Source organism: Pectinophora gossypiella, chromosome 3, assembly GCF_024362695.1.
Source record: "Pectinophora gossypiella chromosome 3, ilPecGoss1.1, whole genome shotgun sequence".
NCBI classification, from domain to species: Eukaryota; Metazoa; Arthropoda; class Insecta; order Lepidoptera; family Gelechiidae; genus Pectinophora; species Pectinophora gossypiella.
This window is the reverse complement of record NC_065406.1, coordinates 11,412,026-11,431,827: the sequence shown is the minus strand read 5'-3', so window position 1 is coordinate 11,431,827 and position 19,802 is coordinate 11,412,026. Positions and strand designations below refer to the sequence as shown.

At 38.5% G+C, this 19,802-nt stretch overlaps 3 protein-coding genes across 5 annotated transcripts in view; all 3 read left to right on the top strand.

The window, feature by feature from the left end:
• LOC126381688 (serine/threonine-protein phosphatase 2A regulatory subunit B'' subunit delta-like) overlaps positions 1 to 19,802 on the top strand; it is a 237,631-nt gene that overhangs the window by 145,651 nt on the left and 72,178 nt on the right. The window contains exons 4-12 of one of the 3 annotated variants that reach the window (XM_050031157.1): positions 2,412 to 2,589; positions 3,072 to 3,214; positions 3,575 to 3,675; positions 4,668 to 4,836; positions 6,158 to 6,284; positions 7,328 to 7,492; positions 7,826 to 7,908; positions 8,495 to 8,522; positions 9,070 to 9,203. In XM_050031157.1, the coding sequence (XP_049887114.1) occupies positions 2,412 to 2,589; positions 3,072 to 3,214; positions 3,575 to 3,675; positions 4,668 to 4,836; positions 6,158 to 6,284; positions 7,328 to 7,492; positions 7,826 to 7,908; positions 8,495 to 8,522; positions 9,070 to 9,081 (1,006 nt within the window). In that variant the 3' untranslated portion in view covers positions 9,082 to 9,203. Of the gene's footprint in view, positions 1 to 2,411; positions 2,590 to 3,071; positions 3,215 to 3,574; positions 3,676 to 4,667; positions 4,837 to 6,157; positions 6,285 to 7,327; positions 7,493 to 7,825; positions 7,909 to 8,494; positions 8,523 to 9,069; positions 13,777 to 19,802 lie in introns of those variants that run through there. The other 2 variants (XR_007568925.1, XM_050031150.1) reach the window with 2 other exon arrangements.
• Positions 15,239 to 17,054, top strand: LOC126381733 (ribonuclease H1-like). Its single transcript, XM_050031191.1, has 2 exons — positions 15,239 to 16,215; positions 16,396 to 17,054. Exons 1-2 carry the CDS (start codon positions 15,330 to 15,332, stop codon positions 16,584 to 16,586), a joined length of 1,077 nt encoding a protein of 358 aa, XP_049887148.1. The 5' UTR covers positions 15,239 to 15,329; the 3' UTR covers positions 16,587 to 17,054.
• On the top strand, positions 18,434 to 19,802 carry LOC126381745 (ribonuclease H1-like). The gene is made up of 2 exons (XM_050031207.1): positions 18,434 to 18,856; positions 19,284 to 19,802. Exons 1-2 carry the CDS (start codon positions 18,502 to 18,504, stop codon positions 19,550 to 19,552), a joined length of 624 nt encoding a protein of 207 aa, XP_049887164.1. The 5' UTR covers positions 18,434 to 18,501; the 3' UTR covers positions 19,553 to 19,802.

Sequence of the window (19,802 nt, the reverse complement as noted above, 5' to 3'; positions counted from 1 at the left end):
CCTCAACCCCCTCGAACACAGTTTAGACTTGAGAAGTGACAGCTGTGCGCGGACTATCATTTTTGTTCTCCAATAATTGTGTGAGCGACATTATGGTGAATTATTGCGCCGTGTTTGAATGCTTATTAAGCCGCTACCAAAAAGACAGGAAATTTTATAGGTTTCCAGAAGATGAAACATGGGTAAAATCTTTCTTCTTACTTACCTAATAAATTAATTCTTTGCTTTCCCGTTGTAGGTAGTATTGTAGTGAAGCATATTATATTAAATAAACACAACTTTTTAGTAAATAGCGTAACTAATTGAAATACCTATATTGACAAAATTTTAACAGTTAGTATTTATATCAGACGCTAATATTCTATGCCCCCATCATCGCGATGACGTAGGACTCGCTAACAAGCTAACCTCGAGTAACCGGTCAAGAATATTCTACTAATTAGAACTAATCAGGTGTTAATGCGTATCTAGGTGTATCTAAATAATGATATAGGTACCTACTTAATGTGACGTCATATTCTTTATTCGAGAACAGTTGATAGAGTGTCTGCTCCTTGGCAGTTATACATACATACATACTATATTATACGTCCCACTGCTGGGCTGGACGGCCTCCGTGGTCCAGTTTCCGCGTTGGGCTCACGATCCGGAGGTCTCGGGTTCGATTCCCGGTGGGGCCGTATTACAAAAATTACTTTGTGGCCCCTGGTTTCATCCATTATCCATTAGTGAATTGACTACACCTAGGTGTAGATTATGCTATAAATAAGATCTCCATGCCAACGAAATATCGAATGCTAATTATACAAAACACCTACAAAACTGTAAGTTGTAAGAGCTACATATTATACAGGATGTTTGTTAGTGACATCGTAACGAAAACTTTGAGGTGTGATTTAGACCATGATCCTGAGTTGATATAAAGTGGAATTTTCCGTCGCAAAAGTATGGAACTGAAATTAATTAAAAAAACTCTACAATTTTCATGAATTTTCCAACAGGAAATTCCACTTGATATTAACTCTGAATCATCCGCCTCAGTATTCGTTACGACATCACCAACACCCTGTATAGCTACATAAGTAAATAATGACTGACAACCACTGAGAAACCGACCCAATTCTAATATTAGCAATACTTCCTATTTACAAAGCAACTTCAAATAACTACAATGTATAACCACTTCTGGCACCGTGTAGAAACACGAAGGAACAATTATTGATTTAACCCGATTTTCATCACTTCATTTGCTTTCTTTCTCTCGTGCGAAACAAAAGGGCCAAGAAACTAACACCCGTAAAGCAATTCTCACACTGCCCCGCATGATGCAGCGTAGCGCGTGGACGCGTGTTCTTCCAAACAAACGGAGATACTTACAAGCAACGGAAGAACACGCTTCCACGCGCTACGCTGCATTATGCGGGGCAGTGTGAGAATCGCCTAAGATGTTCGAACACTCGAATCTTCCTTGACTCCGTCCTCAGTTGAGACGACCTCAAGGTCTTCCTCGAACTCAGCTCAAAATTGGTATTCTTGGACGACGCCTCGGCCATAGAATATACAACGGCAACTTTCCAACCCCCACCAGAGACTAAACTACGTTTACCTCACCTCCCCTCGAACAAAGTTTAATCTTCTATCCTATGACGTCAGACGTCACACACGCAGATGCGCGTGTACGATAAAACGTCAATGTGCAGTATCTGTGTAAAACGAGGTTTTTGTATGAGGTGTCCGCGGTGTGCTTCAACATGACGTCATTAATTTCGTATTATTTTGTTGGCAGTATGATATGCTCGACTCCAAGTGAGTACAGTCCTCAAGTCGAGGACGGAAATGTCACTTTAAATACCAACTAAAGACTGGAGGAAGAGTAAAGTGAACATTTTAGAATACGGGTGTAAACAGTTTCCGAACATTCTAAGCAACCGTAAAAGTAAAACTGTGTATAAATAAGAGAACCATTAACGGCATTTGACTACCTCAGCTGGCATGACGCAAGCTCTTTAGTACACATTCTTAGTAGTTTGACTCGTCTGGGTCAATTTAGAAAGCTAACTTTTCCAAATTAGATCATTATTACATACCTAGGTATCTTGACCGGCCGTTAATCAAGTTCCAAAAAGGAGAATCCCTGGGAGTGCTTTCATTTAAAAGGCGTTTGACGATGTAAATTTTATTAGGCTGCTATGATAGCTTCTCAGACACACTTGATCTCACTCCCCAGAAAAGATGGGGTTCACTTTAGTCAATTTAAGCGGGTATTTAAGAAGTATACAGGAAAACGTGTAGACTGTCTGTCACGCTGTGTCAGTAGCTTAATAGTTTAGTATACAAGAAGTTACAGCTTTTTTCCTCGGATGGCATTCACCACTTGGCCGGAATCTTACAGCCTCAAATTATCGTTGCAGAGTGACATCGCAATGCCACGACCAGGCGTCGAGGTTCGTGTTCGTGCTCACTCGCGGCAAGAGCAACACGCTGGCTCCTGAAGACTTCGTGCCGTTGGTCCAAGACGTGGTGGACACACACCCTGGACTCTCCTTCCTCAAAGAAGCCACGGAATTTCACTCCAGATACGTACATACTGTAAGTGTTTTGGCATACTTACTTATTATTTTGGTATAGGGTACGGCTCGTAATTTTTTTGCGTAGCGAACTACACACTATTTTAAAACTCTTTATATGATTTCTATGGCGTAATCTACTTTGCAAGAATAGAGCGACAATACTTGCGCATTACGACAATGTAGAAAAAATTGTCTGGAATTGCTGTATACAGATAAGACCGCCGATTGTACTTCTGCTGTCATTTTATTTTGTGTTCATGTGCAATAAAGTGTTTGGAATTGAATTGAAGAAATGTGCCACCGAAATTACCTAAAAGTTTTTAAAAATATAGGTACTTACCCAAATGCAATATTTTACTTACCGGCACCAAAACGACGGAACAATCATTTCCCACAAATACACCGTACGCGTGTAAAACATAAACAAATTCACTGGAGTTCCCGCAGGCCTTTGGGAATTACCCTTATTCACATATTGAACTTGTGCCACTCGTGTTTCAGGTGATCGCTAGGATATTTTACTGTGTGAACCGGTCGTGGTCAGGCAGGATATCGATCCCCGAACTGAGGCGGTCCAACCTGCTGCAAGTCATACAGCTGCTAGAGGACGAAGAAGACATTAACCAAGTCACACAATATTTTAGGTAACAACACTTTTTTTTAATTATATAGGCTCGCGTTTGACCACAATCTCACCTGATGGTAAGTGACGATGAGGTCTAGGATGGATCACGCTTATCTAGTAAATGCCTATTGACTCTAGCCTTGAAGACCCCCAGACTCACTCTTAACAAAACAAGATTGCTTCTTTTCAAATTGAGATTATTGAACCAAACAACACCATCACTTAGGAGTACTATTATATCTGTAAACGTTGTCTTGATATTCACTCTTTTTAAATAGAGATTGGAGACATTGCACAAATGTCAAATTACAATTGCTTTTTAGATGAATTGCTTCTATGTGGCCTTTTTAACACCCCGTTTTTCATTTTCTTCTTTCAGTTATGAGCATTTCTACGTAATTTACTGCAAATTCTGGGAACTGGACAGGGACCACGATCTGTTCATCGATAAACACGACCTGGCTAGACACAACGACCATGGTAAGTAGATCCTGGTATAAAAATCCGTAAAGTAAAATAACTAGATTAAACCAGAACAAAGATTTCGAGAGAAGCGACAAGTCCAATAGATCTTTGGCAAATTTAATTGAAACTTATTTAAGTGATATAACACTAGGTTGCTATCTCATATAAAATTAACTTTGTCGACTAAGATTTTTGTCGGCTTATTTCTCTACGGAAAGTTCTTGGGAGACTGAATTAATTAGTGTTCCCTCTGAAATATCTGATAGTATTATATCATCGAAGTCTAAAGTTAGAAAGTCGGGCTTAAGAGCTTAGAACTGTTGAGTCTGGAAACTTATTTGAGTACTTAGTTGAATTTTTGCTTACAAATATAAAAATGTATAAAATATTTTAAGATTTTCTCAGTTCTTCAGAAGAAAAACATCTACTTTCGATTAAAATTATTAGCAATCGTAGCACAGCTGTAACGAGTACTCAGACCCCGTTACCCAGTCATCTTCCCAATAATTAAGATTTTTTATTTTATATTTCCCTTTGGGTTGGAAGGTCAGATAGGCAGCCGCTTCTATTATGACCGGACCTGTCAATCCGGAAGTGTCATGTTAGGCAATCCGACACTAGGAAGATTTAAATAGGCTCCTTGACAACCTACTTTTTACGAAACGTCAAAACGAAAGTTTTCTTTGGTTTGTAAGGAAATACTAACCTGTGACGTCATCAATAAAAACGGTCAAACGTCGTACTCATTGTTACTTAATTCATAAATAAAATTCGAAAATAAGTCGAAAAGTAAAATTAGATTGATTTTTGATCATCTTAGATTACCTTCTGTTTCTAAAGTAGCATTTTATAATTTATCTTTGACCTAGTCAAATACCCAATTGTTGTTGTCTTTTACTTACAATACTTGCAAGAAGGAGATGCAGGCTAGTTTTAGCCCTAAAATAAGTTAAAATTAAGTTGGTGGTTGGCCGAATCGACACCATTATCATGAATTATGATTACAGCGTTATCGAGTCGGATGATCGAGCGCGTGTTATCCGGGTGCGTGACCCGGGGAAACCAAAATCGCTTGACCTCGGACGGAGAACCCCGCATGTCTTACACGGAGTTCGTCTGGTTCCTGCTGGCTGAAGAGGACAAGACGCACCCCACTGCCATTGAATACTGGTTTAGGTGAGCACGAACATACAATGGATGAATTTCACAAAGTCAGTATCATTTACGTCACAGCCAAAAATATCCGACAATGTTTTATCTTTTTGCAAAAATCCGGTTGAAAGTACAGTTACCGTTATACAGGATGTCACTGACATCGTAACGACAACTTTGAGGGATCATTCAGACCATGATTCTCAGAATTTTCCGTCGCAAAAGTATGGAAATGAAAATAATTAAAAAACTAAAATTTTCATGTGTTTTACGACATGAAATTCCACTTGATATCAACTCAGAATCACGGTCTGAATCACCCCCCTCAGTATTCGTTACGGTGTCACTAACACCTAGTAATGTTATAACTGGATATTTGCAAAAAGACAAAAGATTGTATTGTAGGATATATATTTGGCCATGTCACGAATGATATATTGATTTGCGTTGTTCTACAAATTACCAACTGCGTATACAACTTACCTGTGGCTATGCTATAATCTACAATTATACATCGGTGGTATGTTGATATGCAATGAATTTGGCCGTAAAGAAAAATCTGCCACTAAAACGCCTACCGTATTGACACCATAGTACCTAGATTTCGTGCTGCAATTTAGTAATTTATCCAGTCTTGTGGACGTCGAAATTTCAGACAGCATTGCGAGTTCGCCAAGGTATTCCTAGATACAGAAACTTTGAGTGGCATTGCATGCATGGCGGTACTTGAGGAACTTTGATGCCGCCAGGTCACGTAACCAGCCATCTAGATATTAGCATTAGTAGGTACAATGCATTCTATAAATCACCAATCTTCTATTTCACGTATTTATATAGAATTAAGTACTTTTTTTTCGAAGAGCTCGGTGGCGCAGCGGTTAACGCGCTCGGTCTGCGAAAAAAAATAGCTTTCATCTCGAGCTCCTCCGTGCTTCGGAAGGCACGTTAAGCCGTTGGTCCCGGCTGCATTAGCAGTCGTTAATAACCATCAATCCGCACTGGGCCCGTATGATGTTTAAGGCCCGTTCTCCCTATCCATCCATAGGGAAGGCCCGTGCCCCAGCAGTGGGGACGTTAATGGGCTGATGATGATGATGATGATCTATCTTGTGTGATATTTGTATTTAGTCTGCTCCTCTTAAACGTACTTGTAAACCATAGATTAAATCTTACAACACTATCGCCTACATGATTTTGTTTAGTTTGTTCAACTTCTATCGTGTGGGTTGTGAGGTGGATTACCAACCCCATCAAACCTGGTGTCAGGGTCAACTTTGAGGGGAGAACATCCTCTTGCAAAACCCGAAAGACACCATGATAAAACGTAATAAATTGGAATTTCCAGGTGTATGGACATAGACGGAGACGGCTACATATCTATGTATGAGCTGGAATACTTCTACGAGGAACAGATGCAGAGGATGGAAGCCATCGGCATTGAGACCTTACCATTCAATGATTGTTTATGCCAGGTAAGACTCAATATAACAATAATTCTTTATTGCACAAAAACATAAACACAGGACATGTACAGACAAATAAAGTAACCACTATAGGCCTTATTGCTAAACAGCAATTACTGCCAGGCAACCTTAGGGTGATAGAGGTAAGACTAAAAGATACATTTATTACATCGTATGGTCACGAGCATTAATATGTATACACTTTGGTACCATGTCACATTAACTTTTTTGACAAATTGAACTGTAAGTCTCACTAAATGTGAAATATGTTAGTGCGACAGAGTCCTAAAGTGGGTACATTACATTGCTCATGACTGTACTAGTTAGTAGTGCGCATAGATTGTCTGTGTGGCTTTGGAGAGGTACCTATATCCACTGCAGCCAATAATAGACGATGGATATTTTCTGTTGTCGACCATTATTTTCATGCTTAAACAGGCTAAACAGGTGGGGACCCCATAGTGATTATGTAATTATGTTCCCGCCGAGAATCAAACCTGGGGCCTCCGGATCGTGAGCCCAATGCTCAGCCACTGTACGACCGAGGCCGTTAATATTAGTGATGTGTCATAAAGAAGGTACTGCTTGTCTGCAGGTACATGGGTCTCGACTAGGCAAAATGTAAAATTATAGTTAATTTGCTAGTTCCTGCTAAACTAAGTACAACACTTCCAATTTCTTTTCTAAACTATAGCAGTTAAATATAAAAAAAAATAAGTATAGATAATTTTATTAGCTTTCTTTGTAACTATTAAACTACACTAGTAACATTTCAAGTCCTTTTTATTTCGAAAGTTTATCTTGTGTACTTAAATAAATATTAAAATTTTAGGTGTAAGTACATAGTTTTGAAAGAAAGAAAAATATTTAATCGGCAAAAATACATAATTAACTAACAACTGAATTATAAATAATGCCGAAACGGCTGCAGCTCAGCAAATGCCATATCCCAGCTGAAGCTGTAGACAGACTATGGCGCGTTCAGCTGAAGCCGAATGTGTATTGTGTCTGGTATCTCGGCGGATGTGAGGTTAATCCAATGTGTCGGACAGATGCTGGACATGGTGCACCCGGCGGAGGAAGGCAAGATCACCCTGACGGACCTGAAGCGGTGCAAGCTGACGCCGATATTCTTTGACACCTTCTTCAACCTTGAGAAGTATCTCGACCACGAACAGCGCGATCCCTTCGCCACGCAACGTGATTCCGATTCAGAGGTACGAAATTATGAAATAGTTTGGTTTTTGTTAGATAAATGTATATAAGTAGTTACGTAGGTAACTGTGGTCTTGTTTACAACGGCTTGCTTCTCAAGAGGGACCCCCCAGCATTGAATAAGGAATTATACGTAGTACGTACAGAACCACCCCTAATCCTAACCCGAACTATATTTAACGTGAATAAAAAAAAAAGAATTTGAATTTAAACGGCAACTCTTCGCTCCCTACCAGCGGCCGAGCTACGTACCTAAGTGTAGATAGTGGACCCTGAAGCAGCTATGTTTCCTACATACCTACCTACTATAATAATATACTATTTTGTTTTTACAGATGTCAGAATGGGACAGGTTCGCAGCCGAAGAATATGAACTATTAGTAGCAGAGGAAGGAGGCAGTGATGCTCAGGATCAAATGTAAGCAAATTTTACTACGATATCTATAAACATGCAAACTTATATATATTTATTACATAATGACTTATTCTTTCCTATCATAAACAGGGAGCTATATAAATTAATGAGACTATCAGAGAAAAAGAAGTATATGAATCGTTTCTATGAGTTGTGCGGGAGTAATGGACACAATGGACTCAGATATTACTCGTACAAATAAATGTTCTCGCTGCGGTAATGTAGAAAAATTGCATATGCCTTGAGTCCTCTAGCGCACTAGATGGCGTACTAGAACACAACATGTAGCATTGTGGAAGCATTTTGCGGCCTGCGGCACACCAGCTCATCTCGAACATGTAGGCCCCACACACACCTCGTTTAATGACAATAACTATGTTAATATGTTCTGAATGCAAACACGACAGAGTGATCTCTATAAACCCACAATAATTACACAGAAGTTTCATCAAATTTTCCCCATCTCATTATTTATTTTAACATTTCGATATATATATAATCATATAGAATTATTTTTATTTATCTATATATTATGTACATATTTATTTATATGTTATTTTCATAATTTTATAATCGTTTTTTTCATCAGGGAGGAAGACAGAACTGGCTATGCTAGGGTAAGAATGTGTTGGTGACTTGCAGTGTCTGTTCTTGTGTACTTTGCATTGACAACGTTAGAGACAACTATATTCTGAACACCGATGCTTGAGATATGAGCTTGTATGACTTTCTGGGAGCAACTTGTGGCCAAAATTTGCATTTCGCTGTTTATCGACTACTCGCTTATACGTGTGAAAATTTGCACCGAATACCAAGAAAGTTGTCTCCGTCTATAGTCACGAGAATACGAATAAAACCCATCTCATGAGACATAAAAATCCCCATCCTCAGATTTGTTTGCTGTTGGTTTTGCTTGAGGATCTTTGTCTGCCTTACTGATGAAATAGAAGTATTTCTGTAAATATTTCCTAATCCCCTCGTACACTCGGTATACACAAATACATTAAAGCTTTTGATTGTAAATAATAGAAACTCATCGGCATCGGGCATGAAGCAACACTAACAAGAAACCGTTTGGTTCACTTGCATTCAGTACATATACTTACAGCAGTGTCGCAAGGAGGCTCTATAAATGAAACTCTAAGTCGCGTCTTCAATTTTCAGCTCGTACGATGAGACGGATGAAGATTGTCTGTCGCCAAACCTAGATGAGATCACCAACACGGACGTCATCGAGGACTCGAGCGTGGAGGAGTCGACGCTGAGCGAGGCGCTGGCGGGCGGCGCGGCGGGCGGGGCTGCGCGCGCGCATCTAGCGCCGCACGCGCCGCACGCCGCGCCCGGCTACGTCAACCTCAGCTCCATCTACTCCATCGGCTCCGGCGACCGGTGGGCCAACCAACATCAACCAACCGCCGCCAAAAACGGATTCCCCGAGAAAAAGCTTTCCGAAAAACCTGTACCTCCCGAAAAACCCGTAAGTTTGATGATGGTAAACGGCAAAATGGACAATCGATACGCCGGCTTCGGAGGCAATAATAGCTTCCTGTACTCTCACTTACTGGGAACCAACCCCGGTGGAACTCGGGCCAAGGACCCGCCCTCGTACACCGCGGCCACTAGCGGAGCTCTTTTCGATAAGAACGGTGAAAAGAAGGTGACATCACCGAATAAGATTACCAAGTCGCCGGTGACTAGTCCTGTAAATGGAGTGAATAAGATTTCCGATAACTACGAGAGAGCGGTGGCAGAGAGACTGAGCCCGCAGAGAGAAATCTCTAGAGTGAACCGGAGCAGCTTGTTCAGCAAGGTGAACACGGGCGTGGTGTCGAGCAAGGTGAAGGCGAGCGCGCGCAGCCACGACGACGAGGACGAGGACTACGCGCGCGACAGTGACGAGTGCTCCATATAGGGCCCGCCGCGGGACGCCGCGGCTGCCCACCGTACCTACTAGGCCGCGCCACACAGCCAACACCAAAGATCGCAAACGTGCAATTCATAAAACTATTGACAGGTTTGTCTTTAGATTAGATTTTGAACGAGATAATTGTTACAGCGTTGTGTTTGAAACCGAAAATAAAAATATTTTTTCAACGTATCCTAGTGGTTGATACGTGCCTTGTGACAGTGTAGCAGAGAAGTTTCCACTTCGGACTTAGACGGTAGAGGACGTAGAAGTGATACGTGAAATTTACAAGATAAACTTTTAATAATGTCGCGTCTATAGACTAGTTTTGGCATTTTACTAGTATTGTATTTATTTATCTAACAGACTTTTGTACCAGTGTATTGTTTTGAAGTGAGCATATTCATAATTTATTCACGCAAAATTATTTTTAGAAAAATGTGACATAAAGAATGCCTATAATAGATGTATCTTCATGAATCTCACTGGATATTCGTTAGTCCGTCATCAAAACATCATTCATATCATTATTCCATCCATGGGTCAGTTGGTACTAAGCGGCGCTTTAAAGCGCAGGCAAACTTGCAATTTGTGAGATCAGCAGCCGCACTATTCATATTACTTACACTTATTCTTGTAGAAAATTATTCGAATTAAACTACTAATACTGTACATTGATTAGTTTAAAGTACTTACGCCATAACTCGAGCATTATAATCATGAATCGACATAATAATCAGTATAATAAACACGCACACCTTAGAATAGCGATGAATATTTTTGATAAGGACAAGAGGTTTTATGTGGGAAACCTTCGGAATATTTTTTAAAAGTATTATTGTGTCAAATTAACTCTACATCGATCCGACGATCGCCTTCTATCAAAGTACCTACGGTCAGGATAGAGCTTGAACAAATTGTGTGCGTCAAGCTAGCGGCCTCAAAAAAAAAATGGGCACGAAAAAATAATTTGACCATACCAAAAAATAGTACTCTTATTGAAAAAAATAGTACCTGTTGTAAAAAAATTAGTACCATCACGGTTCTGGATTTATAGCCATGTTTTATTGCACTTGCTAGCTTGACGGTGAGCGAAATTTGGCGAGAGTTAACGACAAGGTCTTTCGCTTTGATTTAAACGCCAAAAAATAGTATCGAAATAGTACTCACCCCCTGCAAAATACCGAAAGTAGTACTTCAACGGTTCCAAAGTTATAAAGGCAGTTCTTTGATCCCGCTAGCTTGACGTTTTGAAAATACCTATTATCTGGGGAACGCTTGCATACTTCAGTATGTAACTAATGTCAATAAACTCGTATGAAATAGTACTCCCTACCATCATAATTTTGATCCGATTCTCTTTGTAGAAATGTTAAAAAATCATCATAACCTATGCCATACATTTGTTGTTGATACAGTCACGTAGACAATTACATAACCTCACAATTTATTCGTAAGTATTGCCATTTTGGAGGTCTACCCTACCATTTCTTTGCACTTCAGTGCTGCTATTACAAAAAATTCCTATTGCATACACCCATATGCACTAATTTTAATAGAAAATGGCTGCATGGGTCTAGTTCTTATCGAAAACAATCTGTGATTTTAATACATCATAATACATTTTTAATCTGCTGTTTTATTTTATAATTTATACCTTCATGTTGAATTTGTTACGGATCGAAGTGTTTGTTAATAAACAATTTGCAGTATTTGTAGAATAACTCAAAGAGTTTCAACAATGATATTACTTTCATCTAACAACCCTGGCACTTCACCAATTTTTACCCAAAAATGGGGAAAAATACTGAAATCTGACAACATTCTTGACCATGTGTAATAATTTTGTTCGCGACTGTACTCGTCTTGATAAATGTATGACATAGGTTATAATGACTTTTTGACATATTTCTACAAAGAGAATCAGGTCCAAATTATGATGGTAGGGAGTACTATTTCATACGAGTTTATTGACATTAGTTACAAACTGAAGTATGCAAGCATTCCCCAGATAATAGGTATTTTCAAAACGTCAAGCTAGCGGGATCAAAGAACTACCTTTATAACTTTGGAATCGTTGAAGTACTACTTTCGGTATTTTGCAGGGGGTGAGTACTATTTCGATACTATTTTTTGGCGTTTAAATCAAAGCGAAAGACCTTGTCGTTAACTCTCGCCAAATTTCGCTCACCGTCAAGCTAGCAAGTGCAATAAAACATGGCTATAAATCCAGAACCGTGATGGTACTAATTTTTTTACAACAGGTACTATTTTTTTCAATAAGAGTACTATTTTTTGGTATGGTCAAATTATTTTTTCGTGCCCATTTTTTTTTTGAGGCCGCTAGCTTGACGCACACAACAAATTATTAAGGCAAGTAACAGCTACCACTCAGAACATAAAACTACCTCTTAGGTAAATTTAAACTCAAACAGACTTCAAGTTGCAAAGCTAAAAACTATATTTAGTTTTTCTAGCTTTTCGTTAGCGGGAACACTTGACTCTATCAACGCTTCATGATCATGCTTCAAAGTTCGAAACCAAGCTACACATGGTACTTTTTGTTAATGAGGGAACAATCGAGAAGAAAATCGGGCCCTTCCTGACCATTCGGGTATTTTTATCTTTGCGAGAAGGTGTAATGTTTCAATTCTTCAAACCTCCATGTCATTAACCAGGAGGCATTTTAGTACCTATTTAAGTAGGAACAAATAGTAAAGGCAGCTGTAAATAAGCTTGTAGGTAATGCTAGGTAAATCTTACATTACTCTAGTCTGCAGAGTGCAGGTGCTGACAGACCGTTGGGAATCTCCAGATATCTCAGTGCATACTTGTAGTTTCCGCAACCAAAACGTGGTTGTCACTGTTAACGAAATTGTCGCCTAAATCTGTTTTACATTTTCATATTTTATTCAGTTCTTTATAATTCTGATTAGGAATAGGTAATTAATTTATAGTGAGTTAATAATGCAATGTTATAGATACTGATTTAAAATCCATTCTTTTAATAGTTTAAATTACTTATGTATGATTGATACATGTAAAACAATCCTGTGCCTCCACTATTGTTATACATATATACCTACCTACACTATCATGGTCGACAATACCCTGTAGACCTTAGGTTTTCTAAGCTTCTTTTATATTGTTAAGACTAGTCATTTCCATATCTAAAAAAATATCTTATTTACAATCCTCAATCAACTAATTTTACCAAGTATTAACCAAAACGATTGTTCACCTTTTAACAAATTTTATTAATATGTTGTGTACTGTTATAATTACTTAGATTAATTTCATTAAAATTATTGGTATGTTTCAATACCTACCCGTTTTGAAGTTAGATTAAGGTTACAATTAATTTAGTTAATTTAGCAGATAGGTCTGTATGCTTAGTTAAAGAATCTTAAGACGTCAGTTTTATTGTAATAACTAGATATTTTGATTGTATACTGCTGCTGTATGTTTTGGTAGATTGTTGTTTTCGAGTGAAGAGTTAAGTCTTGAAATGGTATTGTCAATTCGTTAAGGTGTAACAGTAAAGTATTATGCTTCCAGATTTAACCCCAAGCCATTTATTTTATTAGTGCCATTAGTTTTATATTCTATCTAACCAAAAGTGTTTGAAATTGGTTACATCGAGTAATTCCTTAACCAGGCGAGATATTTCAACTCAGCATTTGTAGACTTTTCGTTTTGTAAGCACCGAAGATTATAATCGTAAGGTAGGTACCTAGTGTTGATGTTATATTTCTTAACATTGAATACCTGTTTTAATGGATAACTTTTGTAGTTAGTCGATAACAAAATCAATTATTCTTGAACATAAGTAAAATGCCTACGAGATTGTACCCCGACACGCAGTTTTAACCGAAGATTTTTTACAAGACAGAAATGGTGTGTTAACAAGAAGAGGTGTCAGACCTATTGTTAAGTATCCTAATAAAGTACATCATTGTATTTAACATTTGGATTTTTATTCTATCTTAACCAACAATTATAGAATCTGCATTAACCGGCGATGGAGTAGCGTGGTGGAGTATGCTCTATACCCTTTCCGGTTGATCGTGTGGCGGATCCAACAAGCTAGCCAGCTAGTTCCGCCCACATGCGACAGATGGCGCCACATTCAATAATGCCGTCTTCAAACAGTCGTAAAACGCGATATCGAAGTTTGTACAGCAAGACCAAAGCAAGACGCATATACAACTTCCAACATAACACCGTTGGATCGTCGATCCCTATTAACACTATCAACTTGTGGCTAGCGGGGTACTAGGTTCTATCAGAATTTTTATTTTTCTAAATTAATGACATATTCGATACAGAAAGTAAAAAGTTTGCGCTATTAAAAAGACACAACTATAATAACATTATTGGAGGCGACGACACAATTGAAAGGGAGGTGTATGCCCAGCAGAGGGGCGCGGGCGTAGGTAGAGGCTGTTTATGTAAGCCATAGAAATAAACAACAGTACTACGTGCTTGTTTTGTTGTGCTTGAGCGTGATGCATAAGGCGACACCTGACTAAATAGATACTACGCACGTGTTAACACAGATATTTTTCGCCAAAACCCCCGCTCTCCGGTCCGCAAACCTCTTCGACTCGGCTTTACACGATCCAAAATCATCATGAAGCTGCGAATTTCGAATACATTTTGCTTAGGGACGGTACCGCAAAATACCGGCGCCCGATGAACGTACTCACATAATATATGATCCTGTACCGTCTCGTTTAGGTAAGTACTTTAAACATAAAGCCAACAAACACTTCAGGGCCCCGGAGCTTTTCCCTTTCGGCGCATATCACTGTAGGCCCACTCGGGGCCCATTCTTTAGATATTAAGTATCCTCTATCTGTTGTAAAGTTTCTGCGATGTATGAAGCATAAGTCTAACTTCACTATTTTGCTCCGATACGGTGAACAAATCAACCCAAATTGATAATGATTTTAGGACATTTTCATAAATTCTACATACACGTATATTAGACGTTGGGGCACCCACCAAACGACACGATCAATAACAAAAACTCAAACTTTTGAAAATTCTTCGGCGGGTAGTTCAACACTTTACTTACCAACTTAGGCATGACCAGGAAAAAAAAACAAGTCTTTGCGTATGACCTCTTTGACAACAGATTCAGATTCAGATTCTTTATTTGCATTGAACATAGGTACCTACATAAAATTGGTGTTACAGGCATAGACATATAAATACAGGTTAGTAGTTAAATCATTTTGTTTATAGCCCTGAATAAGAAAGTGCACCAATTTATTAATGAAACACATGGAGTGTTTTTAATGGTACCGAATGAAACTGAAAAGTGCACAGAAAACTTTTACAAAATTTTGCTTAAAAACTTTACAACCGAGCTTAAAAATTTGCAAAATCATAACTGTTGTTTAGCAATTTTAGCAGTTTGATTTGTCTAATTTGGCAACACTTGTCAAAGAAACGTCAAAATGTCAAAAGGGTTTAGGTTGTTGCACTGTTGACGTCTCATAAAAACTTTCAAATGATATGGACAATTTTATTTAAATTTCAACGAATTTCCATAAGTAGTATAAGTCAAAAATTGTTTCCTAAAGGTCTGAACACGATTAATATGCCTTATTACGCTGTAGCACGGGGGCGATCAGTTGGAATTTTTCAAACATGGGGTGAATGCGAGGCCCAAGTCAAAGGATTTTCAGGAGCAAGGTATAAAAAGTTTGATAGCCCCCAAAGTGCTGAAGAGTTCATAAACGCAGAAGGAGGAAGCGTTCGTCCTCCAGCCAAAAGTAATAAGCATCCGTATCAGGCATCTTATTCAAACCCTAACCTAAAAAGATCTTATTCCACAACATCATATGATCGAGACGTAAGTACCTACAAACAAAATAATGATAAGAAGAAACGCCTCAAACCGAAGCAGGAATCTACTGAAAGTGAAGATTTCTCAGATGCGTCAGATGACTTAGCTGATATAATAAATAAACAAATGGATGACATTGAAAAAAGAGTAAACAACTTCAGTAAGGGGATCGATAAGATAATGAAGAAAAGTTCAGGGAGTGGTCCGGGTCGTAGGGCTATAATGATAGAGCCACCACAGCCAAAAAAGCATAGATCAAATAATAAGGACTTTGAAGAGGATGGTGAAGGATATGTTAAAGTATACACTGATGGTGCATGCTCAGCCAATGGACAAAAGGGCGCACGAGCTGGTCTTGGCGTGTTCTGGGGAGACCAGCATCCTCTAAATGTGAGTGAACCAGTCTCGGGCCGGGCTACTAACAATTGTGGAGAGATACAGGCAGCAACTTGTGCCATCAAACAGGCTTTGGAGAATGGAATTTCTAAACTAGCAATTTACACAGACTCACAGTTTCTCATCAATTCTGTGACCAAATGGCTGCCAGGTATATTTTTTAATATCTTCTTAGTATTAATAACATTTGCAAGTTATCTTCTGATACTTTGTGATTTTGCCCACTCTAACACCTCAAAGTTTTGACTTGAGCTATATTAGTGATTATATGTATTCAATAAAAAAAAAATAAAGCAAAAACTCAATAAATGAAATTTATTTTTTGTTATAGGTTGGAAACGAAAAGGATGGAAACTAGCAAGTGGAGAGCCAGTGAAGAATGAGAAAGACTTTAAGGAGTTGGACAGTATACAGCACAAGTTGCACATAAAGTGGATTTATGTTGAAGCTCACAAAGGCATCCATGGGAATGAGATGGCTGACCAACTGGCACGAGCTGGTGCTGCTATGTATGAGCTTTGAATAATTGTTATCTATAATCTTAATTTGACATATTGTTGATTGCATTTTTTCTTATATACTTACCATATAAATAAATAAGCCGAAGAATGTGTGTGTTTGACAGTCAAGTAGAGGTCAATTACTTATTTGATAATTTGATTCAATTTTGCTTGACTGACAAATAGTTAAGCCCACATCCACTACTTAATTTTTTATATTGGTAATGCGACCAAGGTGGTAAGTAATTAAATACTATTGTCAAGGTGTATATGCACCTAATGTTACATTACTTAAGAAAAAATTTTGGAATGTTTTGATGAGAGGTGGTGTTATTATTAGATAAATGATTGTAAAATTAAAATATTTATTTTTAAATTCCATTCCTTTCTATAATAAACAGTACTTACCTAAAAGGAAAAAAGAAATGCCTAATCTAATCATAAATAAATAAATAGGTCAAAACAGCCAATATAATGAGGGATTATCTTTTTCTTTTTTAAATTTTTCCTAACTGCTGGATAGATGGCGCTGAACTTGGTTTCGAAATTTTGAACACAAAACAAAACATGAATAAAACGACTATAATTATGTTCTGAAAATAAACAAATAATAAAAAAAAAGAGATAAATCTGTTATTACTTTGTGGCATCTTGGCAATGACCCAGTAACATAGTTGGTTAAGCACCATCTAACGAATTTGAGATATATTTTAGTTTTTTAATTCTAACAAATAATCTCCTATTACATATACCAGCTCAGTGCTGGGCACAGGCCTCCCTTTAACAATTCAGGTATCAGTGTAGTGGAGTATGCTCCATACCTTTAAAATAAATACCTACACTTACTTGAACCTTATTTATACACCCCATAGTCTCCTTCCACCATCCACATACACTCCAGGTGCAGGGATCATTCATATACTGAGCTAGTTGCTATCTAGAATTTCACACTAGCATGATAGTATCGTTTGTAGCCATTATTTGAACTTGCAATTGATGAAGCCTGATTAGACTTTATTGAGAATGCCTGATTACAATGGAATGTCGGCTAAATTGAGACCAGAATTTCCCCCCTTTCAGGCGACTTTGCTGAAATACTCCCAATACCCCAAGACCCCACGGCTATGCTCAGGCCTCTGATTAATGCTGAGTACCCACCTACACCATGGATGACTATGACTAATACATACAACAAAGTTAATCTATGAGATTATAAAAATAAGTATAATTTTATCATTTAGATAATAATAACACAACTTAAATACCTAACGAGAAGTGCACAATTATCAATATCTTATCAAATCATTATACATACATAAAGGGGTGGGCAAAGCCACAAAATCATGAAATGATAATTTGCAACCAACCGGATGGCGAAGACCCGTGGGGTAAGATCGAAGATATCGTATTTACCTACCATCTTGTCAAATATCGCAGCGTGCGAATGCGTGCTATAGCATGCTACCGCACGCTATCGCCTCGTTGATTCTGCCGCGTGCAATCGCACTCTCGGTCTAACAAAATGAAGGTTCTGAATAACGGAAAAGGATAGAATGCGATGTGGTTCTGCCAGATGAAGTTCAACCCTAAAACATGTTATTATTCGTAGTCACGCCCGTATCTCTATCGGGTGGGTAGAGCCACAAGTCAATAATACAACGGGCAGCCACTCCTGATAGTAAGTTCAAGATAGATGTAATGAACCGTACGGGTACCGCTTATCAGACCATTGCCAAAATATTTTATGTTTTTTGAAAGGAGATTGGTGCTACTTAGTTTGCACTTGAGTTGTAGCCCTAACATTACTACAACTCAAGTGTAGCCTTATCACCAATAATCGCTATATGAGTATTCATGTTTAAGTGGTATCTATCACACAATACTGTATATAATAAATAATAGGTAATAAATGAAAGATTCTTAAATGCGCAGTGTTTATGAAATATGTAGTTTGGGTAGCTTGCATCGCTATGTTTGCGCGGCCACAACCAATAATACGTAGAATAAATAATAACGACTTTGAAGAGGACGGCGGTTCTATAACGGTGTACGTAAATGGCGCGTGCTCCAAAAATGGACAGGCCGACGCACAAGGCGGTTTCGGCGTTTTCTGGGGAGAAAATCATCCTCTAAATACCAGTGAGCCAGTTAGGGGACGGGCCACCAACAACCGTGGAGAAATACAGGGAGCCATTCGTGCTATCACACAGGCTCTAGATAATGGAATCCCTCGCCTAACAATCTATACAGACTCGCAATATCTCATAAACTGTATGAAAGTGTGGATATCAGGTAAATTACTTAAATTAATAAATATAAAATTAAATCGAAAATGCCAGACTATGGAATTCCATTTGCTTCGATCCTGACACACTTCTCTTGCTTCCTCTGCATTCATCAATCGTTTCATGCACGCACAGCGGTTCAAAATAGATCTTACTAAACTTTTTCTAAGGACATCTCAAATTTGGTCAATGTACGTCCTAGGTCTTTCTCCGCCAGCCAATAAGTAGGTAAATAGTAGTAGAGGTAATCGTCCTGTGTCTACGACACAGGGTCGCGTCGGTATTGGGAAGTATCAGATGTTGCGAGCTAAATGACTTGGCAATGGTTCACCACCTCCATAGTCGCGAGGTCTAACTATTCTGATAGATCTCGTCCGGTGAGTATGAAGCTAGAACTCCAATTTATCTATCAACGGTAGGTACTTTTTTTACAGGTTGGAAGCAAAATAATTGGATACGGTCGACTGGAGACCCAGTGAGAAATCAGGAAAACCTACAGGAGTTGGATAATTTGCAATCCAGGCTGCAGCTGGTAGAATGGATACATGTAAAGGCAAAGAACGGCAACCACGGTAATGACGAGGCGAATCGATTGGCCAAAGCTGGTGCTGCTATGTACCAGCCTCCGGCGCCTGCGCAGGAGGTAGAGCCTGCAGATCTTCAACATCTCGATCAAACGAGCACCGATGACTTCGACTTTTAAAACTAAACTGATAAATATGGCTGATCACGGCAATCTTTCTGCAGTAATTCAGTCATTATCGTTATGTGAGTCCCCCCCTAAAAAGGTGGATGGAGCTTCACACTTTATAAGTTTGTTTTTATGCTCGCCCGAATAATGTCTTACTAACACTAGCTTACAAGTCATTTTTAATTTAATTAATTTTAAATTATTAGGTGGTGGGTTCTAGCTTTTTAGTAGAAATAGTAAAATAAATGTGATAAATATTTCA